General features: G+C 41.7%; 1 protein-coding gene across 1 annotated transcript; it reads left to right on the top strand.

The window, feature by feature from the left end:
• Positions 1-4,680, top strand: LOC132761925 (C-X-C chemokine receptor type 2-like). The gene is made up of 2 exons (XM_060754972.2): positions 1-116; positions 609-4,680. Exon 2 carries the CDS (start codon positions 625-627, stop codon positions 1,702-1,704), a length of 1,080 nt encoding a protein of 359 aa, XP_060610955.1. The 5' UTR covers positions 1-116; positions 609-624; the 3' UTR covers positions 1,705-4,680.
• The last annotated feature ends 15,538 nt before the right edge of the window (positions 4,681-20,218 follow it).

Genomic DNA, 20,218 nt, shown 5'->3' with positions numbered 1-20,218 from the left:
TCAATAAAGAGCTTTTCCTTCTTTCTTTCTCACTCTGTTGGTTTCTTGGCGATGGAGACAGACAGGAATGGGCAAGGAAGCTACAAAGGAAGATCTGAAGACTGAACCCCAAAAAGGTATGACCAACTGGCATGCAGGTAGATTAAATGAGGAGGTTCCCTTTGCCCCACTTCTTTGTGTGTGTGTTTGGAAATCCTGTTTGTATATTAGGCACATAGTCATGATTTGCAACTGAAAAATGATGCTCAAGGAAACATTTCATTGCATTTGCACATTGTATGGTCACTTGTAACTTCTGGAAAATTTAATATATGTCTCTAGTAAATGGAATAGATTTTGGGAGATATCTTACAGGGAAGAGGATACCTCTTTGTCTCTTTGGATGCTGAGGGTGCATTCCATTGGTAGTAACAACATCACCCAGTCCAAGAACAGAAAAAAGTACTTTGGCAGTTCCCAGGAAACAAGGAAAAAATCTGAAGGAGGTTTGTGGTCCCCACAATCTGCACTCCCACTGCAGATGGTGATTCAGCCTAGACATACTATAAGTTTTAAAATTTGAATTCATTGGTTTATTAAATTTCTGTTTGGTTTAACACTCTACACAGGTCCAACACTTCCAGGATGGGTGATGTCCTGACCTTTGATGGGGATTTTACTGGGCTCTTTGATGATTATAATTACTCTTATGACTCCACAATCAACCCTGAAAGTGGAGCAGAACCCTGTCGACCTGGGAGTCCATCACCTGTGATCAGGTACTTTGTGGCATTCCTCTATTGCTTGGTATGCTTATTCAGCCTGGTAGGAAATGCCTTGGTGGTTCTGGTGGTCACCTACAACAAAGGGAACCGGCCTGTGACTGATGTGTACCTCTTAAACCTAGCCATTGCTGATCTAATCTTTGCTCTCACCTTGCCCATCTGGGCTATTTTCCGAGCTCATGAATGGATCTTTGGAACTGCCATGTGTAAAATCATCTCAGCCACGAAGGAAGTCAATTTCTACAGTGGTATCCTCCTGTTGGCATTCATCAGCATTGACCGCTACCTGGCAATAGTGTATGCTACCAGTCATGCTACTGAAAAGAGGCACTGGGTCAAATTTGTCTGTGTTGGCATCTGGGTGTTCTCCCTCCTCCTTTCACTGCCTATGATCACCTACCTTGATGTTTTCCCTGCATATAATTCTGCTCAGATGGTTTGTTATGAGAATATTGGTTGGAATGAAACGACTAAATGGAGAGTGGTGCTGAGAATCCTGCCCCAAACCTTTGGCTTCCTTGTGCCTTTGGTCATCATGCTTTTTTGCTATGGAGTGACAGTGCATAGGCTCTTCCAGATGAAGAATAACCAGAAAAAGAAAGCTATGAAAGTCATCCTGGTTGTGGTGCTGGTCTTCCTCCTTTGTTGGCTGCCTTACAATATCTCCCTACTTACTGATACCTTGATGAGAACCAAGGTCATTGCTGAAACCTGTGGACGCCGGGATGCCATTGATGCTGCCCTTTCAGGCACGGAGATCCTGGGGTTTTCTCACAGCTGTATGAACCCCATCATCTATGCCTTTATAGGGCAGAAGTTCAGGAACAACTTCCTCAAGATCCTAGTCACACGAGGTATCATCAGTAAAGAAGTCCTGATTCGTTACCGAAAGGGCTCGACCTTCTCATCTACATCTGGCAACACCTCAACAACACTATAATGCCCACGCTGTGGTGACGGGATGGAAGAGATGACAACTGAATACGCTGTCTATCTGCTGTTCAACTCAGATTATCAATAAATACTAAGGCTGAGACTCCAATGAGAGCTGCCTTTTAAAGGTACTGGCACCCCCTCTCCAGTGCAATACTTTCTGCCAATGTATACATATTCACGTAAGTTCTGCCACACATACAGAGATCAGATATTGGTAAGAACAAAGGGGAGGTCCATGTAGCCCTCCACATATTGTTGAAATGTAACACTTAGCATCCCTAGCTCACAGAAAAGATAGTGAGGGATGATAGCAGGTACAGCTGAGCATCTGGAGGGCTGCACAATTCCCACATCTGCTATAGGCTTTGCAATCTCATTGTTCTTTCCAGTCATCAGGTACTGAGATTTATTGCTATGGTTGCCTCACGTCCTCCACAGTGGGAGAAAGTGCAGAGGAAGGGAACCTTCTACATTGATCCTAACAGTAAGTTCAAAGCAGAATCCCAGATTCCAATTTGAGCCTGCCTGATGGTCTGAAAAGAAATTGCTGAGCTGCCTCAGGGGTGGCAGAAAGTTCCTACTACTTTAGGATTTGGGTTGTCCCCCATGTCAATGTAACCTAGGACAAAGCCATGTAAAAGAGTTTTGCCTTGAGGTAAGCTGAATCAGCCTTGCATGATCTATATTGTGGTCAGTGTAGATCTTCCCAAGGCCTTTGAGGCACCAAATGAAATCCTGCTGATACTTTAGTTGAGGACCTACCTTAGCTTGTATGTTTGGCATTTCTTAGCCAAGAATCCCCTATACAACCTTTACATTTACAACAAGCAAGTGACATATGGTGGGTGAGGGCTTTGAGAAGGGATGGGGTTGGGAGACGGGAAGACTTCTGGGCTCTCTGTGGGCTTCCGGATATTGTTGGACAGCAACTCCCACCCTCACCATTAGTTAGCAGTGGATAAAAAGAATTTTAGTTTAGCAATTTTGAAGGGCAAATGATTTCCATCCTTTATCTAAAATGCGAAGTATTTCCTTTTGTGCCTACTCTTCACATTGCTTTCAGAGTGGTTTCTGTTAAGCTGTGCAACGTGACAGCAAATTAAAAAATACAGTTACTCATTTCTCTGTGTTGATATGTTTTATTAAGTTGCTTCTAGTTCTAAAGAAACACAAGCTGTAAGAAGAACCTCTGATTGATTTCCTGATACTGCCATTCCTCCTTTTCACATCAAGAAAACTAGGCAAATGTGCCTTAATATAATGTTTTAGAACTTTCCAGTGGTCAGTAAATTGTGCTGTAATGTAAAGAAATGTCAGAAGTTTGAGAGGGAAGTTTGGAGGTGTTTGAGTGCCCCATAGCTTTGTAATATACTGGTTTGCTGAAAGAATTATGGGTGGAAGCTGTGACATATTTTCAGTCATCCCTTTGGATGTCTTGATGTTGCTTCTTGCAGGGATGATTGAACCCCTCCCTCAACTCAATCACAAATGAGCTGCAACTTGTGAGCATTAGCTGTGAACTGGTAGATGGGTTCAATGTTCTAATTTCTAAGAAAAGAAAATATCTCTTTTTTTGCATTTTGGACTAGGGTGGTTGGCTCATCACTGATACTTTGCAATTGCAGTTCAAGGGAAGGAGGCACATTGCCTAGGCAACCATTTAGTACTTTGTGTATACATACATTTGTATGTGGGATGCATGTATTGCCTTGCACTGTGACTGATTTGTTTGGCAAATTTTGCATTTTGTATATTCACAAAGCACACTTCTTTTTGCTTCTCCAAGCCTTCAGAACAGCTGGGGTTGCAATAGTTATTTTTGTGAAGGCTGTATTTCAGCAAAGTGATATCCGCCTCTTGAAGAGAACAAGACAAGTTACTATTCTGGTCTGTGTATTACACACCCAGTTTTCAAACTTTTGAATCCGTTTCAGTACCAAATGTTCAACCATTACCAATGCAGAAAATTGTTTTTTAAAGTGCCTCTTTTGAAGAATGCTGCTGCCATTTCACAATAGTTTAGACTTAAGATCAGCTTGGTAAACAAGCCCACAAAAGTTATTTGCTTGCTTGGCACCAATGGAGAACAGATTTTTTATGTTCACCAGTAGTCAATATCTATACAGGTATGGGAAATGGAACAGGCCTCCCTCTTCTGTCACACAGATTTAAAATCTATAGAAATTGTCACAGAAATTTAAAGAAACTATTACAAAGATTTTAATAGTCCATTAAGAGCATCAAACTATTATTATTTTTTAAAGTCAAAACCAGTTTGTACTTGGAATAGTGCTTTATTTGGCTCACTGCTTAGGGGAAAAGTCGCTTGTCTTCAGATTCAAATTTCTTACTCCTTTGAGAGAACATCCATTGGTGGTCACATAGACCTAGAACTGATAACTGATAGCTGGAAGTATTTTCTGTGTCCAAGAGCCACCAGATGCATTTTAGCTACTGTTTTAGGTACTGTTTTGCAGGGGAGAGTGTTGTTGTTATGTCAGCAGAGCTATGGAAAAAGCCAAAAGCAACAGCAATAATTAAGTACCAGGAAATAAAACGGAGACATAAAACATATTTTGACTGCTGAAGGCAATTTTATGATATATCTATGGTGGGTCTACTCTGGAACTCCCTTCATAGAAATTAGATTAGTGGCCGATCTGCTGTTTTTCTGTAAATTGGAAAAAAACTTATTTTTTCAGCAGGTCTATGAGAGCTGATTGCTCAGAGGGAAAGGTCTTTTCTTTATTTACAGTATTGTCTATATTTGTTGCTTTTCTTTTTAATGTTCAAGTTTTTAATTCTATGGAAAAATTATGCACTGTATAAATATTAAACTTTTGAATTGCATGAGCTGTATCTGTTTTAATTTTTGCGAAGTACCTCAACTTTTGAAATAGTGAAAACATTGATTAAATAAATAAAAATCACTATCACCATAATCACTATTGCATATTTTTACTACCCTCATTCTGTAATTACCTCAGCCTAGTCCACCCTTAATGGAAAGAATAAAAATAAAGCACCAACACTGTTTGTAGAGTTGTGAAAATTATGTCTGCCTTGTGTCTGCTGTCCCAAGCTGCAGTGCAGGCAGAAGCGGTCCAGGTAACATCATTTAAAAATGAACACTTAACATACTCTCACGCTGCTCTATCACAACTGTCATGGATGCTAAGAAGAGCCAACCAAAGCTGGTAAAATGGTTGGTACTTACAATACAGTGGTGGACAGACTTCAGGCTTCTTTGCTTCACTTTTTACTAGAAGTCCATGATTCACCAATCACTATGGGTCCTTTCATACTACACAAACATGGCATTAGCATCCTTGCTAAATTGCCAGGGCAATATCCCAAGGAATCATGGAATTCATAGTTATGAATTCCAGGATTCCACTCCCAGAAATCCTAACAGCTAGTAAACTGGCTGGGATTTCTGAGAGTTGTAGGCCAAAACACCTGGGGACCCATAGTGCTCTAGAGCAGTGGTTCTCAACCTGGGGTCCCCAGATGTTTCTGGCCTACAATTCCCAGAAATCCCAGCCAATTTACCAGCTGTTAGGATTTCTGGGAGTTGAAGGCCAAAAACATTTGGGGACCCCAGGTTGAGAACCACTGCTCTAGAGCCATGTTTCTCAAACTCAGGTTCTCCAGATGTTTTAGACTTCTGTTTTCATAATTCCTGACTGTTGACCTAGTCAGCTAGGTTTTCTGGAAGTTGACATCCAAAGCATCTTGAGAACCATTGCTCCAGAGCACTCTGGCTGAGAATGCTAAATTCCAAATTCTGGGATTGCATAGGATGGAGCCATGGCAGGAGAAGTGGACATAGAGTGCTATGGCTGAAAAATACCAACAATGTGTTTTTAATTTTAGCCAAGAAAAATAGCTTAATTGTCTCTGTTGCTAAACATTTGCTTATCAGAAACACTTGCTAATCTACTGGAAAACAGTCCGACTCCTAACAGCAGTACCAGGTAGCAGAAAATTGAATCTGACACAGGAAGAGAACCAGACCAGATCATCTCATGACATTTTTATATCCTCCTCCTGTGAAAAACAATGTTGGTTATTTGGTTATCAGACTGCCCATTTGTTTCAGGTTGTCCTGTTAAAAATCACTTCACCTATACCTGTAATCATGTTATTATTCCATTAAGTAATGGGGTTTCAAAATTCTATGTGTATAAGTGCCTTTAAGTCATTTGTAGATTTATGTTGACCCCATGAATTTTTCATAGGGTTTTCTTAGGCAAGGAGTAAGAGGTGGTCAGAGTTTTCCCCTGAAACATAGGGCGGTTCCAGACAGCCCTTTATCCCAGGATCATTTGTGTTTTAAAAACGTGGATGTTCCTGGGGGGCTGTCTACACTTACTCCAGAAAGTGAGCATTTTCTGGGGTGGGCGTCCAGATGTTCTGCCAGGACTAGTCCAGCAGAACATCTGGGGAACCTCCCCCAAAGCCCTTTGAAAGGTAAAGAAAATTTACCTGGCCTCTAGTACACTGTTGCAGCCGCTCTCCCATTGTATAGAAATGATGTGCCAGGAGAGGGGGGGGGGGGGGGAGGAGGAGGAAAATAGCTTCTCCCCCACCCACTCTCCTGGCGCATCATTTGTACTCACTGGAAGAAATGGAGGCCGGGTAAGATTTCTTTACTTTTCAAAGGGCTTTGGGGGCTTTGGGGAGGGGGGAGGTGTTTATTCCCAAAGCTTTCTGGACTAATGTAGCTCGGAAAACTGTGGGAATGGTGCCTGGACTTCAGTAATAGTGGGTTTATCCCGCGCCTCCCAAGAAGGCGCAGAATAAATCCACTATCTAACTAATTTGCTACAAACCAAAGTTTTTCTGGTTTGTAGCAAATTAATTCGGGATTGTCCAGGATGTCATCTGGACAGCTCCTTCTTTATTGCAATAAACAGACTGTCTAGATGTGCCTATAGACTACAGCACCTGGTATTAGTTGGGATCTCCTATTCAGGCACTAAAGAGAACTGATCCTGCTTAGCTTCCAAGTTCAGAGAGTATCTGACACTGTTATGGTATTTAGACAAAAGTGTAGAATATATATAAAAACGTAACTATGTATTCTCTTGGAAAACCTTGTCATTCCTAACCAAGCATTGGAGTCACTCTGAAGCTTCCCTGCTGGAGATTCTCTTTGGTCCCAAACCACACCCACATTCAGAATAGAGGGCAATCAGACATTTGCATTCAAACTGGTTACTGAAGTAGCCAAGGATGTGTGTATCATTCCCATCTTATTTCCAGTATGAAAAAAATAGCATTCTCAAAAACTTGACAGCAGAACATTGATATAACAGTGTGATACGATAAGGAACAGTTTTACTGAGACACTGATTGTAGATACATTAGTACAATCACTATAGTGTGGTCCAAATGGATTTGATAACATGTATGTAATGCTGCATGTTGTAACAAAATTGAGTTAGGAAAACTAGAAGTTTGTAGGTGTCAATGGACCCTTCAGCCATAGTGCAAAAAGGAGGGCAGTGTGTAGTTGCAATGTGTGCAGCAACCAGGGCCGTAGCCAGAAAAAAAATTCGGGAGGGGTTGAAAATTTTGCGGAGGGGGGGGGTTGAAAATTGGGGGGGGGGGCTGAAACCTGCCTCCTAGCTCACGCTGAAGCAAAGAACACAGCAGGGGGCAGAGCAGCCTTCAATAGCCTGCAGCTCCGCCCTTGTCAACCACCTCCACCAAGTCTGGCCTCCTTAATGAGAACATTCAACACACACACACACAACTTGGTTGCTTCACTACATCGGCTATTGCTGCAAGTAATGACAGTGTGAATAAATTGTCAATATTTGCTTGAGATAGTGCTTGCAGTTCCGGAGGGACTCTTAATTTTTTGCATCTCGTAGACTAAGCTTGGGGATTTGGTTAACCAGTTAAAATTCATGAGTAAACCAGGTTTTTAAAAAAAATCTCAAACGTTTCCGGGGGGGGAGGGAGGGGTTGAACCCCTAAAACCACCCCCTCACTACAGGCCTGGCAGCAACATAATATGATCTAAAACAGTTGGACATATCTTCATGTGTGTGCTCTCCTTTACAAAAATGGAACAATTATATAAATGGTCCCAATAATATACTAGTGATATTAGGTCAGGAAAACTAACAGGGAATAGAAGTTGTTTACATTTTCTGCCATGTTATCCTCTTTGCACCTATTTGTTTTAAGAAATCACCATCCTTAAAGCCCATATTATCAACCGTACCTAAACCCCATTTCCTATTGCACATTTTATTTTCCAACCCATCAAATGTATCTGACTACACACTGATAATAATGTCTGAGGCACCCACAAAACATTTACAAGAAAATCCTGAAGTGTACATCATACAGTCACTGCAGTTTGATATCACTTGAACGATGTCCTTTAGAAATTTGATGAAGGATTTCAAATTCTCAGGGAGAATCTCCAAAATTTAAAAAATTCATTGGAGGAATACTACTATTTCAAGTAGCATCAAGCTGCTGTAAATGTGTGATGCTTACAACATACAGATATTTCAAGTTGTGTGAGTATTACTTTGACTTATTGCTGTCCTATGTTGAGCTCCCAACATAGGACAGCAATAAGGATTAGTTCTAAACACAGATTATGTGACACATGTCATTCTCCGATCACAAAGCAGTCATTTAAGCATGGCAGTCCTATTTAACATTTTGTCAGTCCTCAGATTTCTTGTCGACAGTGACTGCTTATTTTCACATTATGGATTTGGAGTAGTGATAACAAATCTCCAAGTTTCCAGATTATGTTGGACTAGAAGTCCTATCATCCCCAAGCACTAAGCTATCTAGTTGGTAAGAACTGCAGTCCATCATCTAGATGGCTGCAGGTTCCTCACTCTTGCTAGAGAATACTTTTATTTTCTGCTTGACAACTTGAACAAAACAAGATAGTTTTGTAACCTTTACATGAGCTCTTCACAATGATGATGTTCTCAGACTTTCATCCAGAGTCAGCTGCAATCTAATGTTGTGAAGGAATTTCCAAAGGTTCTGTACACAAGGAGAGTCCCGTTCTCACAATATTTCTGGTACACATCATTTCCAGGATGTCAAAGCAACTGTTACCCAACTGGCTTTTGCAAACTCCTGCACATCCTCCCTGGCTACTGAAAATTTCTGACATCAGCCTTATAGTACTGCTATGAAATAGCATCCTGGGAAAATAATGATGCCCAGAATGGAGGGCGCCCAGGTTGGAGCACTCAATTGTGTAGGTCAGATGGGGATTCCTTTTTATGGTCTAGGTCCCCATAGGACTCAACTTGCCCAATGACAAGGAAAAAATTCCGTGTTTTCCTCCTGTACTTTTAACAGCAGCTTAAGAGCTACAAAAATCAGCATGTGATTTCTGTTTTCAAAGTATGGAGAGAAAGTGTGATAACATCCACAGATAAAGCCATGGTTATGGCAAATTAGTAGGAGTTGAAGCAATAGTAGTAACATAGTTGAAGGGAAGAGTAAACTCAGAATATTGCCTCACCTAAACATAAATCCCTCAATGAAATGTTCTTTCACTTCTTCAATGTCTAGCATTGCAGTAAAACCTCAGTCAGCTGAACATTTAAAAATAGATCAGAGATGCACAGTGGTATATAAGTGTCATTTACTTTAGAGTGTGCAGCACTATATCACATCTGAATATTTCACAATTCAGGGAGCTTTGAGACGGTAGAACAGAAGCTCTCCAAAGCTCTAGGTGCTCTTACTGCCTACTACAGGGAAAAGCAGATGATCCCTAACCCATCTAAAACACAGACATGTGCCTTTCATCTCAAGAACAGAGAAACATCCCGAACTCTGAAGATCACCTGGGAAGGAATCCCACTGGAGCATTGCAGCGCACCCAAATACCTGGGAGTCACTCTGGACCGTGCTCTCACCTACAAAAAGCACTGCCTGTACATCAAGCAAAAAGTGGATGCCAGAAACAATATCATACGAAAGCTGACTGGCACAACCTGGGGATCACAACCAGATACAGTGAAGACATCTGCCCTTGCGCTGTGCTACTCTGCTGCTGAGTATGCATGCCCAGTGTGGATCACATCTCACCACACTAAAACAGTGGATGTGGCTCTGAATGAGACATGCCACATTATCACGGGGTGTCTGCGCCCTACACCATTGGAGAAATTACACTGCCTAGCCGGTATTGCACCACCTGACATCCGCCGGGAAGTAGCAGCCAATAGTGAAAGGACCAAGACAGAGACATCTCCAGCTCATCCCCTGTTTGGGTATCAGCCAGCACGTCAACGACTTAAATCTAGAAATAGAGATCTACAGAGACACTTGCTGGAACACCTCAGCAAGCGAGAGTGCAAAAGTGGCAGGCTCAAACCCAGAACCTCAACCAATGGCTGATACCAAATGAGAGACTCCCTCCTGGGCACACAGAAGACTGGGCGACTTGGAAGGCACTGAACAGACTGCACTCTGGCACCACGAGATGCAGAGCCAACCTTCAGAAATGGGGCTACAAAGTGGAATCCTCGACATGCGAGTGTGGAGAAGAGCAAACCACTGACCACCTGCTGCAATGCAACCTGAGCCCAGCCACATGCACAATGGAGGACCTTCTTGCAGCAACCCCGGAGGCACTCCAAGTAGCCAGATACTGGTCAAAGGACATTTAACCAACTACCAAACTCACAAGTCTTGTTTTTGTCTGTTTGTTTGCTTTGTTCTGTTAGAAATGTAATATAATGGACTGGTTGCTCTGACACGATAAATAAAAAAAATCAATTGATTTTTAAATAACTTCACTTCACAGAAAAAAACCACTCATTTTTGCATTACTTGAATCTTGAACTGTACAAATGTTATTTTGGAATTGCACATGTTGCATATTTTAAAAAACCCAGGTAGTTTAATAGAACCAGTCAGATAGGCTGGCAGGTAGCTGTGGTTTATGAAAATCACCTTAACCTGACCAGAATAGCTGATAGGGAGTTGAATCACATTAAGAGTGTGTTCCTGAGTCTAAAAACTAGGGATAGACTAAGGATTCTGTTAGGTCATGCCTTGGCCGTTAGCACACCTGAAGCAAGTAAAGGGGAGAGCTGACCAGGACTGATTGTCTCTATGGAAATGGGGCAGGGATGGTGAAGGGGAGGGCCAGGGAGAGGGATGGGAAGAGGTGTGAGGGGAGAAACTCTCAGTTGGAACTTTGCAATGGCACTATATGTTTCAGGAAAATAGGAAACCTAACTTTCCAGCCTGTCTGTGGAAAGGACAGACAGGGCAGGACAGTGACTTCAACATACCACTGGAGGCCAGTTTGTCAGGTGCAGCTCAGGGGTTCATGGTATCAGTGACAAACATGGGCTTATCCCAATTGGTTTCTGGATTGACACATTCAGCAGGTCATACCCTCGATGTGATTTTCAGCTTGCAGCATACGGATCTATGGACAGAAGTGATCAATACCTCTTGTGTTTTCATGGACTTCAGTCCTCTGGGAGATGGCTACTCCAACCAGCCAGGACTCAACTGGCAACCATCATCCAGAGGGCTTTTCTTCAGCTGCCCCAAGACTGTGAAACAACCTGCCAGAAGAGCTCCAACAGTTAAATGACTGAAGGAATTTAAAACACATTTGAAGACCAATTCCTTCTGACAGGCCTATCCAGCCACTTTTAATCATGAATTTTAAACATGTGTCTTTGTTCTGTTATTTTAATATGTATTTTGTAGTTATATGTTTGTAATATGTGTATTTTATAGAATAGAGTAGAGATATCACACTGGCAACGAAGATATGCATAGTGAAAGTAATGGTATTTCCTGTAGTAACCTATAGATGTGAAAGCTGGACCATAAGGAAGGCTGAGTGATGGAAGATAGATGTTTTTGAATTGTGGTGTTGGAGGAAAATTCTGAAAGTGCCTTGGACTGCGAGAAGATCAAACCAGTCCATACTTCAGGAAATAAAGCCCGACTGCTCATTGGAGGGAAAGATAGTAGAGGCAAAGATGAAGTACTTTGACCACATAATAAGAAGACAGGAAAGCTTGGAGAAGACAATGATGCTGGGAAAATGGAAGGAAAAAGAAAGAGGGGCTGACCAAGGGCAAGTGGATGAATGGTATCCTTGAAGTGACTGGCTTGGCTCTGAAGGAGCTGGAGGTGGCGAAGGCTGACAGGGAGCTTTGATATGGGCTGGTCCATGAGGTCTCGAAGAGTCAGAAGTGACTGAACGAATAAACAACAAATTTTATAGAATGTTTTTAGATTATTATATGCTTTTATCAATGTTGTAACCTACCTTGAGCCACAAGGAGAGGCAGGTAAGAAATAAAATGTATTATTTTTATTATTTACAAAATTTCCATCAGTCGTATCAATTTATTGTTTTCAGTAGTTAGACCTGAAGTCCAGAATAACTCTTTCCACCTGCAGCCGATATCCTCATGTCCTTCACCCATTGTAATGTTCCTCTGTTCCTTCATAAAATATACTGCTGCAACATTCAACTTTACAACCTTACTCCTGCATTTCCCTAAAAAATGTCAAACTCCATATAAAATCACACTAGACTACTTGGCAGAGCTGGTATAATTTGCTGTCCCTCAGCTGCAACCCTCCTCCAATGTGGATGTAAAAAGGATTTTGTACTAAAACGAATGTGTTTATTGTAGGTTTATATTATCACTGTATTTCAAGGGATACCAAATCTTGTAAAAAATGAAAGAAGCAGTAATGTTCCATTGGAACAACCAGCTTTCACTTCTGCTGCTCACTGGTCTGTGGAGGCTTTCCTCCAGAACAGTGAAAGAGCCCTATCACACTATGCTTTTATAGCACTATACAAATTGTGTGGCCCTTTCCCAAAATATTTGGAACCAGAAGCATCTTGGATTTTGAAGGGTTTTTTTGGATAAGTGTATTTGCAAAGGTGTCACTTTCTCAGCCACCCAGATGGACAATTTTGGATACAATGTTCCCATGGCAATTAAAGTGGAATAATTGTGTTCAGTGTGATAGGATCCTTAGTGTGATGATCAAACTCTTAGTAGGATAGATCACTTAAATCCTTTGCTGGTGAGCTGGATTAACCTCTTGTCTCTCATATGGCAACAAACAAATACGTTTATCATTGAAGATGGGAAGCAAGTGCAGATACCCATTGCCTCAACCAGCCATGCAATTAGGATGGGAAAATGGAGGTGGGAGAGGGCTGCAAGCTTTAAAGTACTTACTAGAAGAGAACAGACATTAACGTGTGAAAAAATATGGAATTATATGTTCTACTCACTGATGCAGTTGTTTTAAAGGTACAGCTGTAAAGCATGGCTTAGAGGCTGGTCGCCCTTTATCTGTTTAGGGTTTTTGAAATCATATTACATCAATGATTTCATCTAAGCAACAACTAAAGAAGGCCTGGTGTTCTGCAGTGTTAGGGCTGATATAGGCACATTTTATACTCGTATGCCTGATCTTGTGCCTTTGCTAAGAAAGTGACATGCAGAAATGTAATAAGATTTTTTCAGTCTTGGCATGGAGGAAAGAATGACAGAAAGTAGCTAAATTTCTGTGTAAGACTGCTAAAAAGAGAGAAACATTCTAATCTAGGTAGTTAGCACATTCAGAGTACTGAATGCTCTGTCCTCCTGTCTACCATTAAATTACAACACTAAGAGAACAGCCCCAATCGTTGTGAAAGCGGGCCCTTATTCTACGCAAATAAGAAGGAAGGATGGTGCAACCAAGGGAGAACCTGAGAAGACACGTCTCTCTTCAGCCCTACTGTGGATCTGCACTTCCCCCTTGTCCCTTTAACATCTGAACAAGAGATGTTTGATGGATACATTTTCCCTAATATAGAAATGCGGTGATGGGGAACATTGTTCCAGTGGGTTTTTTTTTCTTGTCCTGCAGCTATTAGGAGGAAGTCTGGCTAGGGAAAAGAAAATAAATGTTTAGTGGATGGTGATACTGTCACTCTTCCCTAACTTTGTACACTTCAGAAATACCTTCTCCAGTGATATTAGACTGGCCCCCTCCCTCCTGGTGTTTGGGGGAAAAGCTAAAGACCTGGCTCTGGAACCAGGCATTCGGGGAGTAGTGCAACATGGAAGTCAACCTAAATGCAACACCATGAATAACAACTATGAGGCTAGGCATTATGTTTTAATCTGTTTTAATTGTATTTATATGCTTTATTGGTTTTATTGCTCAATGTGTTGCATTTGTTTTTTGTATTCATAATGTGGTATTGAATTTTGCCATAATCTGTAAGCTGCTCTGTTTCCCCTTCGGGGTGAGAAGACCAGGGTAGAAATATAGTAAATAAATAAAATAAATACTATCTGCAGTTACTGTTTTCCTCTCTTGTGCTAAAAAAAAAACCTCATGATTTCAGCTGGGATCCTGTGAGATCATTATAGCTTTCTTCTTCACATCAGGTCTTTTCTATTCTTTAACTCAAAGCCACAACTTTATAAGAACCCAGCCTATGTTATATTTTAAGGTTAATAGTTTTCGTCCTTGCCGCCCACTGGTGATCCGCGGACTACAGGTTAAGAAACACTGCCTGAGGGTCTTCACACAATAGCAATAACAATTGAAAAATAGTTCCCACTTTCAGGCTTACATGTAAATTGCTAAATGATGCAGGAGACTGCCAAATAAAAGTAACACAAAAGGAATAATAATAATAGTAATAATAATAATAATAATAATAATACTTTATTTATACCCCACTCCATCTCGCCCAGGGGGACTCGGGGCGGCTTACATGAGGCCATGCTCATCAATACAATAAACACAGTATTACACAAAAACATAACAAAACCAAAAAAAATAAAATACATAAAATGCAAAAACCAATATAATAGACAACACAGCAATATAAAATCAGACATCAAAACACAGAAAAATTTCACTGGGTAGGGCCAATTCAAGAATAAAAAATTAAAATTTCATTTTTTTTAAGAACACTGGGAGATAGGGCAGTGTAAAATTGGTGTGAAGGGGGATGAGGAAAGATTTAATTGCACAAACCATAAAATAAAGTGCTTCTGAGGCCATTTAGGTCAGGGAGTGTCCTACATTCAATCATTGAAGGCACATTGGAATAACCAGGTTTTCAGGTTCCTCCTGAAGATTGCCAGCGTGGGGGCTTGCCAAAAAAGAGATAAAGGGAAGGTGTTTGTCTTAGAATTGCCAGATTACTTGATTTTTTTAATGTCAGGAGCAACTTGAAAAACTGCAAGTTGTTTCTGGTGTAAGATAATTGGCAGTCTGCAAGGATGTTTCCCAGAGGATTCCTGGATGTTTTACCATCCTGTGGGAAGCTTCTCTTATGTCCTTGCATGAGAAGCTAGAGCTGACAGACAGGAGCTCACCCCACTCTCCAGATTTGAACCACCGACCTTTTGATCAGCAGTCCTGCCAGCACAAGGGTTTGATTGTGCCATCGGGGGCTCCAAATGACTTGATGGCACACAAGAACAAAGGCTCCAGTTTTATTTACTATTTCTTGAATGAGCCTAACTAATCCTATTAAGAATTGAAAAAAAAGAGAAGAAGGGAACCAACAGCATTTATAAGTTGCAAACTTCCCTAGAGGACAGTCTTACTTGCCATTGGTGACTGGCTAAATTTAGAAGCCAGATCTGAATAGTTTCATTCGGTGTCGCATCTGATGCCCAATATGGGACATCTGTTGACCTATTTAAGGCTTGCAGAATTTAACTGATTAAAACAGCACTCCAATACACTCTTTTCTGAGGCCAAAATCACATTGAACTTCACGTGGCTTCTTTTTAAGTAGACATGTATATGTTTCTGTTAGAAATGAAACCCCTTGCTTTGGTTAAATACACTCTTCCTGAAATGAAACTCCTTCTCTCTAGTGAGTTACAGTTCCCATTTCCATGAGACAACAGATGTGAGCCAGCTCAGGGGTGTGCAGTATAGCCTCCAACAATGCTGATCCAGAGTTCCTCAGTCTGGATCAATATTCCCTTTTCTGGCCAGTGAAGATGTACCCAAAAACATGTGTCCTTCCTTGCAGTCATTGCTTAATTTGCATGCAAAGATAGAGTGATGAAATTGCCAACAATGTGTATAATAGAGCCAGTAATATATTTTTTAAAGTACAGTTGGGTCTCTGTATCCATGGATTCTGCATCCATGGTTTGAAAATATTCACTAAATAAATACATAAATATATACAATTTCCAAGAGCAACTCTTGATTCTGCCATTTTATATAAAAGATACCATTTTACTAGGGAGCCCTCGGTGGCACAGTAGGTTAAACCACTAAGCTGCTAAACTTGTTGACCAAAAGGTTGCAGGTTCGAATCCGGAGAATGGCTTGAGCTTCCTCTGTCAGTCCCAGCTTCTGCCAATCTAGCAGTTTGAAAATATGCAAATGTGAGTAGCTCAATATGTACCGCTCCAGCGGGAAGGTAACTGCAGTCATTGCAGTCATGCCAGAGGAGGAAAACCTTTACCTTACCATTTTACTATGCCATTGCATATAATGGGACTTGAGGGTCCATGAATTTTGATTTTGTCAGGGGGTCCTGGAACCAAACTCCTCCCCCCCCCCCATCTTTCTTTGGTCCGGACTCCTGGTTTCCCCTGCAGCAGCTGCTAGGAAATCTCTTGCTTAAGAGACTAGGGTGAAATGGTCTTCTGCAACAACATCAGGAAGCTTACAAAGGGAAGAAACGGTTGGCTAAGAGGTCATTTTCTTGCCCACGGTTGCGTTTCATTGCTTAACCATACCAACAGAAAGATGGGCAGGATAAAGGATGCAATTAACACAACCCTCCTTAGCAACTGTCTAGCAACTGACCAATTGTTTTGCGTCAATCTGTTTGAGCCAAGATTGACAATATTAGTTACCAACCCCATCTCCTTTCTCTCTCCCTTCCCTGGTATATTTAGAAGTCTTGCAGATGTTGTTATACTTCAGTTCCCATCAACTATAGAAGGTGGAGCTTATGGGAATTTGAATGATCAGCACAACATGAACAAGTGATGGGTCACAAGTTCTCCACTCTTGTTTTAAAAATAGATTGGTCTGTCAATGTTAGTGTTTAAGGATGAACCGATTATTTGCAAATCTTGATTTCTGTAGATTTCAATGACTAATGTGTGTGATCCCCCAATGGGTTTATGTGGCTGAACGAGGATCTAAATTCTGGTTTCCAGAGTTGTAGTTCAAGGCTCCCCTGATGGTGCAGTGGGTTAAACCACTGAGCTGCTGAATGAAGAGTTGGCAGTTCAAATCCAGGGAACAGGGTGAATGCCCACTGTTAGGCCCAGCTTCTGCCAATCTAGTAGCTCAAAACATGAACATGTGAGTAGATCAATAAGTACTACGCTCTCTACGTGGGGTTGCCTTTGAAGACGGCTCGGAAGCTCCAACTAGTCCAACGTTCGGCAGCCATGATACTAACAGGAGCGGAGCGCAGGGAGCATACCACTCCTCTGCTGCACCAGCTCCACTGGCTGCCGATCTGCTACCGGGCTCAATTCAAAGTGCTAGCGTTGGCCTTTAAAGCCCTAAACGGTTCTGGCCCAAGCTACCTATCCGAACGTATCTCTGCCTATCAACTCGCCAGGACCCTAAGATCTTCTGGGGAGGCCCTGCTCTCTATCCCGCCTGCTTCACAGGTGCGGCTGGCGGGGACGAGAGACAGGGCCTTTTCTGTGGTGGCCCCTCGGCTGTGGAATGCCCTTCCCATGGAGGTAAGATCAGCTCCCTCGCTAATGGTGTTCCATAGAAGATTAAAAACTTGGATGTTTGAACAGGCATTTGGTTAATCAGTGCAATGAATGTGATGATCACAGGAATTGAAATATGGACGACGAATTTGGATCATGACTCTAGTTATGAGTTGCATTGGGTTGTTACTGTTGTGTAATATTGTATACTGTGCTCTTTTGTTTTAAATTGTATATTGTTGATTGATTTTATCCTTGTTGTAAACCGCGTTGAGTCGCCGGTTAGGCTGAGAAACTGCGGTATACAAGTAAAGTAAGTAAATAAATAAATAAATACTTCTGCGGGAATGTAACAGCACCCGATACAGTCATGCTGGCCACATGACCTTAGAAGTGTCAATGGACAACGCCTGTTCTTCAGCTTAGAAATGGAGATGAGCACCACCCCCCAGAGTCAGACACAATGAGACTTAATGTCAGGGGAAACCTTTATCTTTACCTTGTTCAACTATGTTCAAGTAACTATGTCAGATTGACTTTTCTTAGTCACAAATAGCAACAATTACAATGGAACTTATTTTCAGGTAAGTAGAACATTAGGACTGCACCTTTGCCTCTTTCAACTGGCGCATTAAACAAGCAGGTCTCTTTCAAATACTGCATGCCTCAATCCTTTTGTCAGAGTTCAGAAGCAGTACTTTTCTAGTACAGAAGCAGTACTTTTCTGTTTCTCCCAGAATACTCCAGCCAACACAGCCACTCACCATGCTATGCAGACACTGCTGAGAAGAATTTTCTCAAGCTCCAAGTGTTGTCTGGGGAATGTCAATGATGGTATGAACTGTGATTCTGGGAAACGTGACTACTGGCACCAAGTGGTACACATCTGATGCCATCTTTGGCTGTGCCTCTGCTTTTCTGCCCCATTGCCCAGGGAGAAGGCATCCATTGTCCTTTGGGGGCTTTCACTAGTGGCAGAATGGTTAGTGAGAACTGATAGCACAATATCCATTCACAGAATGATGGATGGGGGAAAGATGTAGGAATGATTGTCAAGATCGATGCCTGGTGAACTAGCAAAGTATGCCTGTGTGCAAGACGGCATCACCAAGGCACCCTAAGGACCCATGAAATAATCTTCCCAGGACCCATTACTTAATGGATGTATCACACTTTCTTCCCCACATGCAGTAGCATATTCAGAGAGGTCACATTTGTTTGAATGCCACAAAGTTGAAGTTCCTCACTATTTGAATTAAGTATCCTTGCCTCCCATAAGCACTGCTCTTTTATTGGCATGTCTGATTGTGTGGAGGCAATGTTTTCACTATGGATGCTAAAACAATAGTAGCGTTCAATTGCATAACACAATAGTTATTGTCCTCATGCTGTTTCATGCAGTTTCAGGCTATTTGATGAGGTGCTGGCGGATCTGGCAAGCTATTATGTATGGGACCACGGCCTAGGTTTTCTTTTTAACAATACCTTAATACCAGAAATTGCATGCACATTAAACTGGCATCATTTTGACTTCTGGTGTGGATTCATGGTAGCAAGACGGAGGTTTTGAGAGCTCCTCAAACCTCAGCGTTTTTTGGAGTGACGAGGTGAGCAAATGGCTCCCCCTGCCCAGTGGATGGAGATTGGGGAGGACGCAAACCCACAGGGGTGTCAGTCGACGGTCTAAAACCCCCCCTCCTCTCAAGGGTGGAGGGCAGAAGACCCGGTAGTGACCCCGCAGGGAAGCGGTCGCCGAAACACGAGCTGGTCGGCTGAGTAAGCGGGCTCCGGCACTTTGTCGTCACACACATTTTAACCTTGAAGAAGTGACCAGTAAGGAACTGTGAGTACACACTCTCTCTAACTCGGTATTTCCAGGAATGGAAGGGAAGATAAAATAATAAATAATAATAATAAATACAGGGCAACTATTTGGTGCTGCAAGCAAAAGCCTCAGATTACTCCGACATAGGAACTACTGATCGATTGATTGAAAGCCCTCAACTTATTGGCTGCCAGCGGCATCTGTTGTGCTGGAAGGAGCCTTGGATACTGTCTACTCGAGCCTTATTCTCCATTCATACAACCGACTTAGGCTGTTCATTGGGCCTGTCCGCCCCCCCCCCCCTTTTATTTTGACGATGAGCGATGAATGATGAACGATGAATGATGCGGAGTTGGGGAGAGAGAAAGTAGTGTACTGGTAGGGTACTGGTGAACTACTTACTCCAACTAATTCATTGCCTTCACTACCTCCTCCCCTGCTCAAACCGCCTTATATTACTTTTTGTTCACAATCAGCAAGCCAAAGAACTGGAGGAAGGAGGCAAAATGTCTTTTCCATTCCTCAGTCTTTAGAAAGTTACTTCCAATCGACAACTGACTATATAATTCATTACACAGCTCAAAACATTTCTTGTTAATGCTAGAAAGAGGGTTTTTATTTATTTATTAAAAACCCCACAACTTTTGTTTTTGGTTATTTCATTCCTTTTTGCAGGGATAGGTGAATGGGATACAATTTGGAAAATTTATCTCTAAAATATTTTAAAACACAAGCACTCTCCTCCCAACTATATTATTCATTAGTACCATTATTTTAGCAGCATCTGAAAAACAATAACTATTAATTGCTTTGTTAATATGGAGAAAGCAGAACAGCATGTTATGCATTATTGTATAAAAAGGAATACCAATAGTAAACCAAAACAGAATCATTCCAATGGTTTTCACTAAACTGCACCTCTTAAGATACGCGCAACCACAAATAATCATTTCTACACAATGCAATTA

Source organism: Anolis sagrei, chromosome 1, assembly GCF_037176765.1.
Source record: "Anolis sagrei isolate rAnoSag1 chromosome 1, rAnoSag1.mat, whole genome shotgun sequence".
Taxonomy (NCBI): domain Eukaryota; kingdom Metazoa; phylum Chordata; class Lepidosauria; order Squamata; family Dactyloidae; genus Anolis; species Anolis sagrei.
This window is presented reverse-complemented; position numbering and strand designations above follow the sequence as displayed.